General features: G+C 42.0%; 1 protein-coding gene across 2 annotated transcripts in view; it reads left to right on the top strand.

Annotated features, from left to right (window-relative positions):
• Positions 1 to 14,621, top strand: part of FAM13A (family with sequence similarity 13, member A) — a 207,150-nt gene that overhangs the window by 181,416 nt on the left and 11,113 nt on the right. For both annotated transcript variants that reach the window (XM_012647212.1, XM_012647213.1), the window contains 5 exons: positions 3,069 to 3,282; positions 3,786 to 3,924; positions 4,674 to 4,755; positions 5,570 to 5,790; positions 6,421 to 6,504. In XM_012647212.1, coding sequence (XP_012502666.1) covers positions 3,069 to 3,282; positions 3,786 to 3,924; positions 4,674 to 4,755; positions 5,570 to 5,790; positions 6,421 to 6,504 — 740 coding nt within the window. The remainder of the gene's footprint in view (positions 1 to 3,068; positions 3,283 to 3,785; positions 3,925 to 4,673; positions 4,756 to 5,569; positions 5,791 to 6,420; positions 6,505 to 14,621) is intronic.

The raw sequence follows: 14,621 nt of genomic DNA, 5'->3' as shown, positions 1-14,621 counted from the left end.
ACCACGCTATTCTTATTTAGTTCTTTCTTGTTTTTCTAGTTGAGTGCCAACTATCAACATGAGACAGCCTTGTATTTTTAGATCATTTCAAACTCAAACGGGAGAATAGTTGATTTTATTGATTGTTTAGTCATATTGAACTATGTATTACATGTCATTTTATAACTCTTTTTTGAGTAGGAGCCTTAAATTATAAGCCTGTATAGAATGTCAGGAAAGAGAGAAAAAGGAGAGAGAAATCACATAAGCATTTCATGTTGCACAAGTGAAAAACTTTTCAATTCTGTTCTACCTGCAGGCTAATGATGAAACATTCCTTTTTATTTTGTTAAAGCTAAAATTCATAATGATTTTATATTTCTCATTTTTAAAGAAGTGAATTCATTTGATCTAACTATGTGCTTTAAGAGAAAATGTCACCTCTAAGCTAGAATTTCTTCAGCTATATTTACTATATACTATTGGTGATACTCAAAAAAGGACACATTTGATCTTTCTGTCCGTGAAATGATTGGTCAGGAATGGAGCCACAAAACAAGAAACAAGAAAATTGACGGATGGCCCTGCGTTAGCCACAAAGCACCAAATAACGATAATTCATTTCCATGATTAGTAGTTTATAGTGATTTCAATATCACAATTTCTCTTTTATTGGAGACACATTTGGTTAATGGGCACAGACACACTCTTTTAGTAAAATTTTTTATGCAAAGAGACCATCTGGTTGAAAACCGAAGATTAGTTGTAACATTTTAAAAGAGATATCCTACTAGATTCAGACAAATTGAAGGGCTTCAGCATGTAAGGCAACACCTTTTCAAGCTAAATTTTAATGAGTAGAAGTGTCGAATTAACCAGCACACCCATATGCCAAGATCAACATGAGACCTCATCTTGCCAAAGCCCTCTGTCCCTGCAGGCTGCGTGCCCTCCCCGGTTGCTTTGCTCCCTTTGCCACCCTTTGGCAGGTTATCGCCTGCTGCATTACTGTTCAAGCCACCTTAACCCTTTCCCTGGCTCAGTTAATTTTAGTCCTTGCAGAAAATTCCTGCTGTCTTATACCATGGGAGAGAAGATGCAGCCTGGTTACTTTAATAGCTCCATTTTCTACAACTGAACACACATTTTTTGTTTTTCCTAGGAGTTGCTTTCCACTTGCTCCCTCCTTCCCTCACCTCCCAGTCCACTTTTTATTCTCTTTTGTCAGCAGCTCTGAGCTGCTCACGCTTGAGCCCCACCGCTTAGGAGGAGCAGACTGATAGTGTTAGCACAAATGATGAAACACCTCCTGTTCGTCTCCAGCCTTAGCCAAGTATATCTACCAACATATTCTCTGCCACTTTTTGAGCCTCATTAGATAAGAATCTGTCTTTAACACTGCTTTCATTTTTCAAAATATTTATATTTTCATCTGTGTTCCCAAATAACTTGGTTCTCTTGAAATTTTGAGAACCTGTGAGCCTCCTTCCATATGAGGCTAATTTTTTTTTTGTTGTTTTCTTTTTTTTCTTTTTTTTAAGACTAGTCAAGTGCAGTAGTGAGGAGGGGGGTTAAGTAGGAGAACAAGGAGTTCAACCTGTAACTGACTGTGAACAATCCAGTGAGATAACTCTCTACCTTCGGACCAGCCAAGGCTAATTTTTTTAATTAATGTGCTTATCTTCGCTGTTAGACTGTGGAGTCTTCAGAAATCTCGGACAGTCGTCACTGTTATGGAAGCACTTGGCACATTGTAAACTGAAGCACCTATCTGGAAGTCAGGAGGCTTTGCTTCTAGTCTCAGTTCTTGGGGTTTCAGTTTCCTCCTTGTCTGTCACCTGTTGGTTTGGATCAGTGGCTCTCAAACCTGGCTGCGCGTTAGCATGGCTTGGACCGGGGGAGCACACTGGGCCCTCACCTAAATATTCCGTTTACGTGGGTGGTGCGAGGGCCTCTGTGCTAGTGGTCATTTAAATCTCCCCTTGTGACTCTGATGTGCCCTCAGGGCTGAGAAATCACAAGATCGAATGACGTATGGAGTCACACTCAGCCCTAACATTCTGCAGTTCGAGTACAGTCTTTGTAGATAGAAGGCTGCATAAGCACCTATTTAAGATAATTTTGTACATCTTATAATATGGTAGTTGAAGGAGCAACAGTTGATGATTCAGACTCTAGGAATCCCAGAATTTAGGATCATGGCCAGATTCCAGCCTTGTGTAATCATGGTAATCCACAAGTGAATTTAAAGCATAACTTTTTTTTAATGCAAAGTATTACAAATGAAATACCCTATATCATTTGAGATCTATCTTTAAAATCTTTTAGATGGGATTTTTCAATATGAGAAGGTATATACGGAGGTGAGTCTTGCAGTAAGTAGATTTAAACATCACCCCCTTTTCTCCCAGAATGACAGGTCAGGATTTTGTGCTGAATATGTTTTTCTCTTACACATTGTCTAAAATAATTTGTACAGATTTGTCCTTTGTAAGGATTTCTTTTTTCTCTTGACTAATTTATGCATGCATCTCACTCTAACTGTAGTCTTGAGTGGCTTCTGAAGTTTCAAGTGCAAAGCATGCATCTTAAGCGTGCTAATCCCAGCGCACTAAGCAGAAGCACACAAAACAGCTTACCAGATGACCTGAAAGAAAGTTGTAAACTCCCGAATCAATAGGCTTTCACAACCTTTATGTGATTCTTTAGCCTGAATCCTTCCTTAGTTGTTTTTAAGGATGTATATTCATGATACCAAATATCTCCCTCCCTGACACACTTGCTTTTATTTTCAATAATGTCCTCACGTGGAAAAGTTATTATCACTGATCTGCTGGGCTCGTGACCTTCAAGGCTGTTCCTCAGGGCAGTGCTAGCAAATTCCCTTTGAAAGCGAGAATGGGGATAAAAAGTAGGTGATGGCTGTCAGATATATCGGTGATTTCCATTGAGGCATAGTGTCCCCAGTCTGGACCTTAGATCTAAAATGGGAAGCCATTCAGTGGGCAGCTTCCTAAAGCATTCGGGAAACCTGGGGAACGAGCGTGCTTTAAAGAACAGTCCTGACCTCTTCCCACCTTATTTTCCAGAGCCCATGCCCGCTTTCTCCTCCTGGCACAGGGAGAGCATCGACCCTGACGAAGCCCGCCTCTCCCCGCAGGCCGGGCGGCTGATTCGTCAGCTGCTGGATGAAGACAGCGACCCCATGCTCTCGCCTCGGTTCTACACGTACGGGCAGAGTCGGCAATACCTGGATGACACAGAAGTGCCTCCTTCTCCCCCAAACTCCCATTCTTTCATGAGGTATGTTCTCTGCTGCTGATAAGAAAGTGGCGCATCCCCACAACATTAGGAAAGATAGGAATGGCGCTGATGGCCGGTAACTTTTTAAAAATTAAGTCGTGAGTCTGAGGAGAAACATGTGAGATTCTCCATCTTAGTACACAGGCTGTGTTGTAGTTTTTCACTCGAACTGTGGTCCAACTGCCGTGTCAATATTGAATTTTCTTAGCACCTTCTTCCCAAAGCTCTGTCAAATTTAACTTTTAGGCCCAAAGCAAAGGTAGACATTCAGCGCTGCCTTTGCTAATTGTAAATGTGAGCTAGAAAGGGTTAGACATACTTAATAGGTGGGACATACAAAGCTCAAAGTCACAAAATGAATCCGTCAACCTCTCCTATTCAAGAGGGTGGAGGCTGTTTTGTCCTCCTCCTCCTTCGTGCCCTGCGGCGTCCCCTGACCCCAGAGCCCCTCAGCAGGCGGTGACCGCTCGTGGGGAGGCTGACCCGAGTCATGTTCCCCACAGGCGGCGAAGCTCCTCTCTCGGGTCCTACGATGATGAGCAGGAGGACCTGACACCTGCCCAGCTCACACGGAGGATTCAGAGCCTTAAAAAGAAGATCCGGAAGTTTGAGGACAGATTCGAAGAGGAGAGGAAGTACAGAGTAAGTGCCCCTCCCGCCGTCCTCGTCTCCGCCTCGCCCTGACGCGCCAGCCTGTCAGCAACTCACAGAAGCGATAAAAGGTTAAGGGAGATTTCTAGGGAATCTCAAAACAAAAGGGCAGAAAAAACTGGATAGCAAACCCGGATAAACCCCACTCATCATGCATTGGCATTTGTGCCCTTCTTGCCCAAGTGTTTTCTTACAAGTAAATTGAAAGTTTAAGTCTACATTTTATAAATTTGTCAGTGAGCAAGAATGGCAAAAAATTATTGAATGAAATCTTTAGTCTGGCCAAAACTTAATTCAGTATATCTCCCAACATTTCATTAGTACTGAGCTCATTCTACCCTCAGCTGTATCCTTAGAGTTTCCCACAAGAGTAGCAAAAAGACATTCTTCATGGTGGTTGCCGTGCAAAACGTTATCTTCTCCTCTGTTTTCTACTCTGTTGGCCCTGCAGGCTGGCCTCTACAAATAATGGAAACATGGACCTCACAGGAGTTCCTGGTCATAAAAATCCGGCATTTTGCCTCTGAGGAATTCTGTGAAAGTATCAAAAATAACCATATTAAAGGAGGATAGTGAATTCCACTTACGACATTTGTATTATTGATCATGGTTTTTTACCCTGATGGGACTCAACTTTTCCTTCCTATTTAAAACAGAAATGATCAAACACTTCTTTTTTTTTTTTTTTTTTTTACCCTGCCCCAGTTCCAAAACGTTGACTCTGCACTTCCTTTTCTCAGCCTTCCCACAGCGACAAAGCAGCCAATCCAGAGGTTCTGAAGTGGACAAACGACCTTGCCAAATTCCGAAAACAACTTAAAGGTGGGTGAAGTTCTGGACCTGCACCGTGGCGTCTGCACAACTAGAATCCATCACCTCCCCTCGTGCCGGGCGCCACTGCTCAGGTGTTCCAGGCTCCCTGGAGACGCTTCCCCGTGTTCTCGGTCATTTAGGGTGGCCACTTCCCCATGTCTCCCTATGGTCTCAGTCATAGGGCAGCTAGATCAGCTGAGATTCCGCAGCATTTCTTCATTTTCCTAAATCACTAGTAGAAGAAGAGTGGTTTCAAGTCAACACATCTTAAGCACCTGTTTAATCCAAAATTTCATTTTCTGGTGTGTTAGGAGCAAACATATAGACACAGAGAAGAATCTGAAAAGGATTTGGCCCTGTCCTTCAAACAACTTGCAGTCCTGTAAGAGATGGAGTCATATAAACAACTAAATAGAATACAAAATAAAGATAATTTCAAAATGATGCATATAAGCCATACAGGAAAAGCTGGCCAGGGGTTAGGCATTAGATCAGTAAATACCTTTAAAAACTTAGGGAACAGGTATGGAAAGGCATCTGCCCCACTCTGAGAACAACACACAGGATGGTGTGGGCAGAGCGTGGATGGTAAATAGCCAAAGCTTTCTCAGGAGTTAGGGTTAGGGAAACATTCCACATAGTCCACAAAAACATTATCATTATCTCAGGTTTTACAAAACAACTCGAGGATTTCTTCTGATACAGTAATTAGATGCTCTCTGAAAAATGACAGCACTGAGCAGTTATTGACACCACAGCAAAACAGTTTGTGTTCAGCAGACTCAATTCTCATATACCTCTGCCCCCAAATCTTCTCAACTAGAGTCAAAACTCAAGATATCTGAAGAGGACCTGACTCCCAGGATGCGGCAGCGAAGCAACACACTCCCCAAGAGTTTTGGTTCCCAGCTTGAGAAGGAAGATGAGAAGAAGCAGGAGCTGGTAGACAAAGCAACAAAGCCCAGCATCGAAGCCACGCTGGAGTCTATCCAGAGGAAGCTGCAGGAGAAGCGAGCGGAGTCCAGCCGGCCTGAGGACATTAAGGTGCGATGATTCCATGACATCCCCAAGTAACTGCTGCTCCTCAGCCTTTGGAGCCCACACGGTAGAAACACGGGCATGCCGCCCGCATCCCCACGGGAAGGTGATGCCTTTGTGAACCTGCCACACTCCTACGTGTCTGGAGAGGCAGATGAGACAACTGCAGAGTGTCCACTATGGGTACTTTGGTTTTTGACTGCAGATTGAAAGCAGAAAACTCTATTGTATTATGTATATTGCAGAATGAACTTGGTTAATACCTGGTTTGGTGACTTTCTGAGGTAGAGGAATTATAGGCAAACCTTGGAGACTGTGTAACCTGTAACTGTGGTCATTGCTTGGGCCATCAGGCTAAGCCCCATGTGCCTGACAGCCCTGCTCCCCTCACTATTCAGCATGCCTCTGTGGCTGCGTGGGACATCAAGGAGCTGCGGTGGCTCTGCTGTGTTGCCCATGTTGCTAGCAAGAGCTCAGGAAGAGCTCATTCCCAAGTGAACTTTGGATAGAGCTAGGGAGAGCTGTTGTAAGAGGATTCTGTTTAACGTGCTTTGGTAGATTTGTTTAAATAAAAAAGCTGGAATATTCACAAATGTTTTCCTTCTCTTTCATTTCTCTGTCCCTGTGTTTATACAGGATATGACCAAAGACCAAATTGCTAATGAGAAAGTGGCTCTGCAGAAAGCCCTGTTGTATTACGAGAGCGTTCACGGCCGGCCGGTATGTGGCGTACTGGATGTTCTGAGTGGGGTCAGTTATCTGGCGTTATAAACAGATTTTCTATGTTCAGTATCTTGCAAATGGGGTTCTCTAATGTTTGCTTTCTTTACTTTTAGAATAAAAGGAAGTTACTATATATTTACACAATCACTAAGCTTTCTGAAGGCTTAGCCAATTAAGAGTTCTACTACCTAGTAGATTCTGAACTTAATTGAGCTCCAACGAAAAATTCATTTGTACCTAAAATTTAGTCATTAGTGTACTGCTTCAAGGGGGGAAAGGTAAAGGGGTTGGAGTGTAAGGTGCATAGAGCCCTGGAGCGAGCAGATTTCCGTGTTCCTATGTCTGCTTCCATGAGCTGTCACTGGCTCTAGGTTTTCTCATCCATAAAATGAAGGTGTTAAACTAGAATGAGCTGCCCTAAAATTTGGTCTCTCTGCAATGCATTTGCAACCAGTGTCTGTCTGTAAAGAAGTTCCAGCTGACATTCAGAACTAAAAGTGAGAAAAATCCAAAATATGGCTTTGCCTTTTCATAACAACAGGAAGCATCTGAGGTGCTTTGTTATTCAGTAGCATGTATTGAATGTTTGTTGTTAGCTGTAGGAATAGGCTTCTGCTGTCTTCCTTGAGGAACTTATAATCAGACATCCTGCTTGTCAGTTACTTTTAATAACCTTCTGTTCAGAATGTTACCAAGAACACAAAAAAACAAATTCTTAAAAGAAGGTATAAGGAAGCATTTACGTTTACAGATGAATTTTTATATAGCCAAAAAGCATAGATCTCTTTTCCACTCTCAGTCATAATTTTTTTTTTTTTTGAGACAGAGTCTCACTCTGTTGCCCGGGCTAGAGTGCTGTGGCGTCAGCCTCGCTCACAGCAACCTCAAACTCCTGGGCTCAAGCAATCCTCCTGCCTCAGCCTCCCGAGTAGCTGGGACTACAGGCATGTGCCACCATGCCCGGCTGATTTTTTCTATATATTTTTAGCTGTCCAATTAATTTCTTTCTATTTTTGGTAGAGACGGGGTCTCGCTCTTGCTCAGGCTGGTCTCGAACTCCTGAGCTCAAATGATCCACCTGCCTCAGCCTCCCAGAGTGCTAGGATTACAGGCGTGAGCCACCACGCCCGGCCAGCTCAGCCATAATTATATAATGGATATAGTCTTTTCATCTAAAATATGTTCTTTTAAATAAAGGATTCTGGGCATTGCTCACCTAGTGGTGACCCTAATCCTCAGCCTCTAGCACAAGACCTGACACATGACTGGTGCCCGGTAACTATCTGTAGAATGCATCCTCCATGGCATTTTGGTTCTGAAGTACCAGGTTTAAACTTAAAAAAAATAAAAATACTGGAACTGATGACTGGTTTTGCTGGCCTGTCCCTGCAGTGGAAAAATACTGACACTCTGGGATAAGGTTCATGTTTTAGCTAAGTTTTGTATTAGATTTTTTTTTTTAAAGGCATCAAACCAAATAGTAAATGCTGTAAAGTTTCACATTGTGAAACTTTGTCCTCTGCTGGAGTATCCAGAACTTGCAGAGGGAGAACTGAACTTCTTTTAACAGAGATATAAACCCCTTCTCCACGGGAGGCTCAGAACCCCAGAGTACAGATCTCCTGGTAGCCACTACACAGGCCTCGGTGAAGGAGGGGGGAGTTACGTGTTTCTCTTCCTCAGCATTTCTTCTTTCCATTGTATGGATTCAGGCTATGACACTGATAGACTCGTTTAAGGACTGAGGCCCCCAAGAGCTCACAGCTGCGCTCTAGGTGGACTTAACCTTGCTGCCAATTCAGTGGTAGGTGTGCTAGTGTGTGTTGCTCTGAGTTGGGAACAGAGTCTCTCATTCCGCCTCAACTGGGGCAACGTGCAGACACTGTGAGTCTTAGAGTCGGCAGGCTTAGATTCTCAACCCAGCCCTGCTGAGACTGGCCCTGTGACGTTGAGCTACTTAGGTAACCTCTCGGAGCCTTGGTGCTTTCTCTGTGTAATAGATGTCTGCTATAGGTCGTCATGGAGACTACATGACATTACAGACACACAGACGTTTATCTCTGTATTTACCTGTAGGATGTCTGGCACTGAGGGAGTGGGGTGGGGTGGCTTTCAGGGTTGCACAGTAAATGATAGTTTTCACTTCCGTTACAATTATATGTTATGCTCTCTGTGGCCTATTTCCAATTAAATGATTAAATCAGGAAAGAACTGTTTGAGGAAAGCAACCTTGCGGTTAATGCTAATGTTGGCCATAAATTTCCAAAGTATATTATGAATCATCAAACTTGTGTGATGTTAGTAAAATTGTTGGCTGTTTAAAGTTCATTGTTTCTGTTGCCCATCTGAGCTTGTTCTAAAAGGGATCAGAGTGTGCCACCCCAAAATCGTGCCTAATTGGCATAAGGATTATTTTGAGCTGAAGGCAATTGAGACTCAAAAGACGTAGGAAGAGTTCTACCTTTTAGGTGTTATCTGCCTATGGTAAGGCATGCGCTGAACTTGGGGGAAGGCTGCCCCCCTTATACCAGGGAGAGAAGAGCTATTCTTACGGAGGACGGCCACCACCGAGATGAGTATGTAGAAGTAGACTCACACAATTAACAAAAATTAGTATAAACATCTAATTGGGCTTTTTCTAGAATTAAGGTTAATTTCCTTATAGTGATAACACAGAGGGGACTTGTGGTATCTCAGAGACCCCATCTGATTGGTTGTAGGGAATCTCGTATTTTTTAGAAAATGACCCATGTTAAAGATCAGTACATGAGGTGCAGCGGTGCATCTGTAGTCCCAGCTACTCAGGAAGCTAAGGCGGAGGGATCCCTTGAGCTCGGGCTGCAGTGAGCTATGCCTGGGCAACACAGAGAGAGCCCATCTCTAAAAACATAGTCCATGGCACACACCTCAGAGCTAAACTATTGTTCCAAGTTGCAATTTTTTAGAGAAGCGGGTGCTCTGGATTTTTGCTTAGTCCACAGATACTGATTTAAAAGGGCACTAACTATTAAAATCTCATGCCCAAACCTTTATCCGCTGCTTCTGTACATTTTTTAGCAAAGCTGTTTGCTGTAACGGGGCACTCTGCAGAGGGAAACACGTATGAAAACATACCATGTTCACACGGGCACGTGATTCCCTGTTAATTATTACTAAAGTGTGTCCTTTTCGGCATTTAAGGATCTTATCAAAAGACCACGTCACAGACAGAAGTGCAACAAATGACTGAGCTCACTCTGTGCGTCCTACTCTAGAGGATGGGCTGCCTGCTCAGAGCCCTCTGGCTGCTTCTTGAGTCTCTTCCCCACTGGTGTATTTCGATCTTGTGTTTTATAACTTGGGGACTAACACAACACTACACATAGCCATGTTCAAACTGAAATGCAAATTACGGAGCCTTAAATACTGTCCTTTCGTTAGCTGCTATTTTGGATATTCTGATCTTTGTACAGACAGCCTACTAATATTATCTGATAATGAAAGAGGGAGAGTTGCCATTTTCCAAATTAAAAGACCAAGAACGCACTGATTATAAGAATCCATCTCATTTTGTCTTCTCGAACAGTTTCATGACTCAGAGGTATACCCCTCCACACACCAGCTCAAACCACGTTTTGTTTTACTAAGAAGATTTTGCGGCAGTGTAGTTTCTTGTCTGTCCGTACCACAATTTCTCACAATGCTGTGCTTCTATGCACGATTCGTAAGCAAAGATTGTTGTAAACTCAGGCCGCACTCTCAGCTTGGAAGGCAGAGTTCTTTCTACGAAGAAGACAATTTGGTCAAACCCTATTCGAAGATAAGCTACGTCGCCACACGGTGTCAAAGATCCTGTTGCACTTCCTGTCTTATTTGTGAAAGGAAACTGAACTAGCAGTAGGTAAACCTGGGCTCCTGACCCAGCTGTGTTGCCTCAAGGAAATCATTACCCTCTCTGGTGCTTAGTTCTATCATCTAAAAAAAATAAGGCTTTTCTACCTCTGATATTCCCTGGTTCTAATTTTATCTTTATCTTCCAAGTAAATATGTCAGTTATTTTACCTTTCACCTTTGTGGTTCTGTCCAGGTAACAGCAACCAAATTGGTGTTTCTGTAGTTTTATTTAAGGCTAAGACAAAAACCATTACAAAAGCTAAAGACAGACAAGTGCAGCTGCCTCATCAGGCCATTATGATTTCTGTTCAAGACTTGGCTCTAATTAAATGTGGGTAGTTATTGGCTAGTGTTCCCTTTGTGTTTTGATGTATTTTCTGAGACTTAAAGCAACCAAATAGAGTTGTAAGAGACCAATAGGTGGAAATTTCTTGGAATCATAAGGTAAGAGAGTGTGGAAGTGCTGGCTTCTCTCTTCAGATCTTCTTGTCTAGATATTTATGTTGTTTGATTGATATGCAAAAATACTTCTTAATAATAACCATTTCCACACGTTGAAAAACCATTCATCACTACCATTTACATGAAAATTAAAGTTTTAAAGCAAGAGGAATGAAATTACTTTGAAGAGACAGTATACTACATGCTTGGCCTAAAGTTATTTCCAAGCAACTGTGGATCATAAAGATTTTCTACTATGGCTGGGCGTGGTGGCTTACACCTGTAATCCCAGCACTTTGGGAGGCCAACGCGGGAGAATTGCTTGAGGCCAGGAGTTTGAGATCAGCCTGGGCAACATAGTGAGACCGCATCTCTATAAAAAAATAGAGAAATTAGCTGGCCATGGTGGCACATGCCTGTAGTCTCAGCTACTTGGGAGGCTGAGGCAGGAGGATCGCTTGAGCCTAGGAGTTGGAGGTTGCGGTGAGCGCTGATCATGCCACTGCACTCCAGCCTAGGCAACAGAGTGAGATCCTGTCTCAACCACCCCCCCCAAAAAAAATTCTAATCTGAATCATGGGTCCTGTTCTTAGTGATCAGCAGAATCTCTGAGCAGCTGATGACTCAAGAATAGGAAATACCAACTTCCAAACAGTTTTCCTGTGGTCCCTTTAACACCAGCTGGCCCTTTATCTGTAGTTCAGTCAGGGTCGTGATTTGTTCACATAACTATCGGGTTAGATTGTGCCTCGACTCACAAACCACTGATAATTCGTATGATGGTTGGAAGTCGTAGTAACATTTAGTATCACCAAGACTTTGACTCCAAATATATATCATGAAAATAATTCTGATGTAAATCAAGTAGTATTAATTCTTACCTTTCTGTCACCTCAGACTTAAAGGTGTTTGACACTTTTGGTGTTCAGATACTTCTGTCAAATGCCAATGTTAAGTTTGGTACAATCATGATGCGTTTTAACTCATGTAGTCAAAAACTGGATTTTCACCCACTCGTGATTATTTCCTGAGAGTCACTAATTAAAACATAAACAATCACAGAAAATCTAAATGTCAATGTCATGAGCCAAAGAATTAAACCAGTGATGATCTTCATCTATTCCAACTAGAAAACTTGGTTTTTGGACAAAGAATTAGGATAACGGATTCTGTTATGTTTGTTGTACTTGGTTAATTTTACCAGCTAAGTCTCCTTCTACATCCAAAGATGCTTCTGCCAAGTTGCTAATAATTGGATGCGAGTCCACAATGCAGAAATGCTGGCTCCTTTTTATTATTTCTATTTTTAGTATGTCTTTGGTCACTCAACCATCTATTGTTTATCTTACATATTATGTTTCATCACATACCATGTGTTGACAACATTAGGATGTGTCTTAATCTCATCTGCAACATATTTAATGGATACATCTTGTATTGAAAAAATTATTTCATGTGTTCCAGTCCTAAATTTTGTCCTTTGATGTGCGACATTGTACAAGTCACTTGGTTTCTGTTCCTCAGGCTTATTTGTTGCTATTGTTGAACTTTTGTTAAATTACAGGTTGGGCATCCAAAATCAGAAATGCTCCAATGAGCATTTCCTTTGAGCACTCAGCACTCAGAAGGGTTCAGATTTTCAGACTTGAGCTGCTCAACCTGTATTGCATAAATACAGAAAAGAGCCCCAATTATAAATATATGTCTTGATGAAATTTCAAAAAGTAAACAAACTCAGGTAACCAGCACCCAGATCAAAAAACAAAATGTTGCCACTCCTCCAGAAGCTGGAAGCCGTCCTCACATTCCATTCCGGAAGTGACTCTCGGTCCCACCGAGGAAAACCACCATCTTGACTTTTAACCCTGTAGATTTGTTTTCTTATTTTTGACCTTTATATAAGTGGAATCTTGCAGTATGTATTTTTGTGTGTCTGGCTTATTTCACCCGGCTTTGTTACTGTGAGATCAGTCTGTGATGTTACGTATAGCTGTGGTTCATTCGTCCTCATTGCTGTGTAGTATTTGGGGAACATACCTTATCTGTTCTGTTGTTGATGGGCATGTGGGTGGTTTCCATTTTGGGGCTATTATGAGTAGCATTGCTACGAGCATTCTTGTATGTGTCTTTTGGTGAACTTAAGGCCACATTTGTTGGGTATATACTTTAGAGTGGAATCAATGAGTCCTAAGTTCAGCTTTAGTAGGTACTACGGAATAGTTTTCCAAAATGTTCCACCCATAGCAGCAGAGAGAGAGTTCCGGTTGTTCAGCATTCTTGTTGACACTTGACATTGTCTTCTCATTTTAGCCATTGTAGTAGGTATGTAGTAGTAACACCTGTGGTTTGGTCCTCAGTTGTCTTCATATAAAGTAATTTGAGTTCCCTTCCAGTTTTGACAGCCACTTTTAATGAAATACCAACTTTAAAACTCCTTTTAGTATGGTAGATAGTAGAAGCAGGAAAATGCCAACTGCCCTTCAGTATTGCAATAATGGAAGAGATAGAAATAAAAGGTTATTATTATTGGTAATGATAGAAAATAAATCCACAGACTGTATCGCATGGTGGCAGTACCCTATCCTAACTTGTGAAGTTTATCTAAAGTGTTTTCACCGTCGATCACTTTACAACAGGCAAATGCAAAAGGCAACAAAGGATAATCCATTTATGCATAATCCAGAGCTGTCTTTGAAATTGAAGACCCAAAATACCCATAGGAGAAATGGCCAAAGCTAGTACTACTTGCCCGCCCTTACCTCTAAGATACTCTTGCCTTATATGTGTGGAATGGTACTAGAACACAGAAGACAAACAACTAACGCGAAACAAAGATAGTCCATGTCATTCTCCATTTAAATAACCAAAGGAAATGTGTGCATACCTGTGAATTGGGCGTACCTACTTATGTTTGAAATATTCACTCGTTTCACAGATACTTATGGATATTTCCATTATGTCAGGCACTGAAACAGTTGCTAGGGATACAAAAACATAAACTCCTGCTCTCAAGAGGCCACGATCTAAAGGAGACAGATGTATCAACAGATAGTTCCTATGGAGTATAAAGGTGTTTGTGAAGTTACAGGGTACACACAGTGTGGTGCTGACACAAATGAGAAAATGAGTAAGTCCCCAGAATGGGAGATGCTGGAAGAAGTCTGCACAGAGGGGTGGCTCTTGATCTGGCATTTGCCAAACAAAAGAGCACAGAGAAGCCGTTTTGGGGCAGAGGGAATTAGACAAGGAGGTGTGAGACGACCTAGTTTATTTCTAGAGCTGGAGGTGTGATGGGGAGGAGAAAAGCAGCAAGTAGATGACGAGGGGCTTGCAACGCTAGACCAGGGAGTTGGGCTTGACTTCTCCCCACTGCTCGGAGAATCAGTCCTCTAAGTATTTTCGAGCCCTGTGCCAGATTTTAGGGATGCACAGATAAATCAGTTCATGTATTTTTCATCAAATGTTCCTTGAATACCTAGTTTGCCAGAATCTTGTTTTTAAAAACACAATTTCATGGGGGAGAAAGACAAGTAAATATAAGAACTTGATTACAGAACTACACGATAAGTACTCTATTACAAATGCACACTTCCTTCTTTCCTAGACCCAGAAAATGGGAATCTGGCAACGCCGAACCTTGAGTTTTAAGCAGAGATCTGAGAGTGATCATAGCTGTGATTTAGAAAAAGCAATATTACAATTAAGCAGTTTCCACTAATCATCGGCTGAAGTATTTTAAATATTTAGTGAATAAATAATATCATCAGTTTGAGTAATTTTGTGAGACTAGTAAGACTGAA

This window comes from Propithecus coquereli, unplaced genomic scaffold (genome assembly GCF_000956105.1).
Source record: "Propithecus coquereli isolate 6110/MARCELLA unplaced genomic scaffold, Pcoq_1.0 Scaffold26, whole genome shotgun sequence".
In the NCBI taxonomy this organism is placed as follows: Eukaryota; Metazoa; Chordata; class Mammalia; order Primates; family Indriidae; genus Propithecus; species Propithecus coquereli.
The sequence above is the reverse complement of the archived record's forward strand: the minus strand, read 5'-3'. Positions and strand labels throughout refer to the sequence as shown.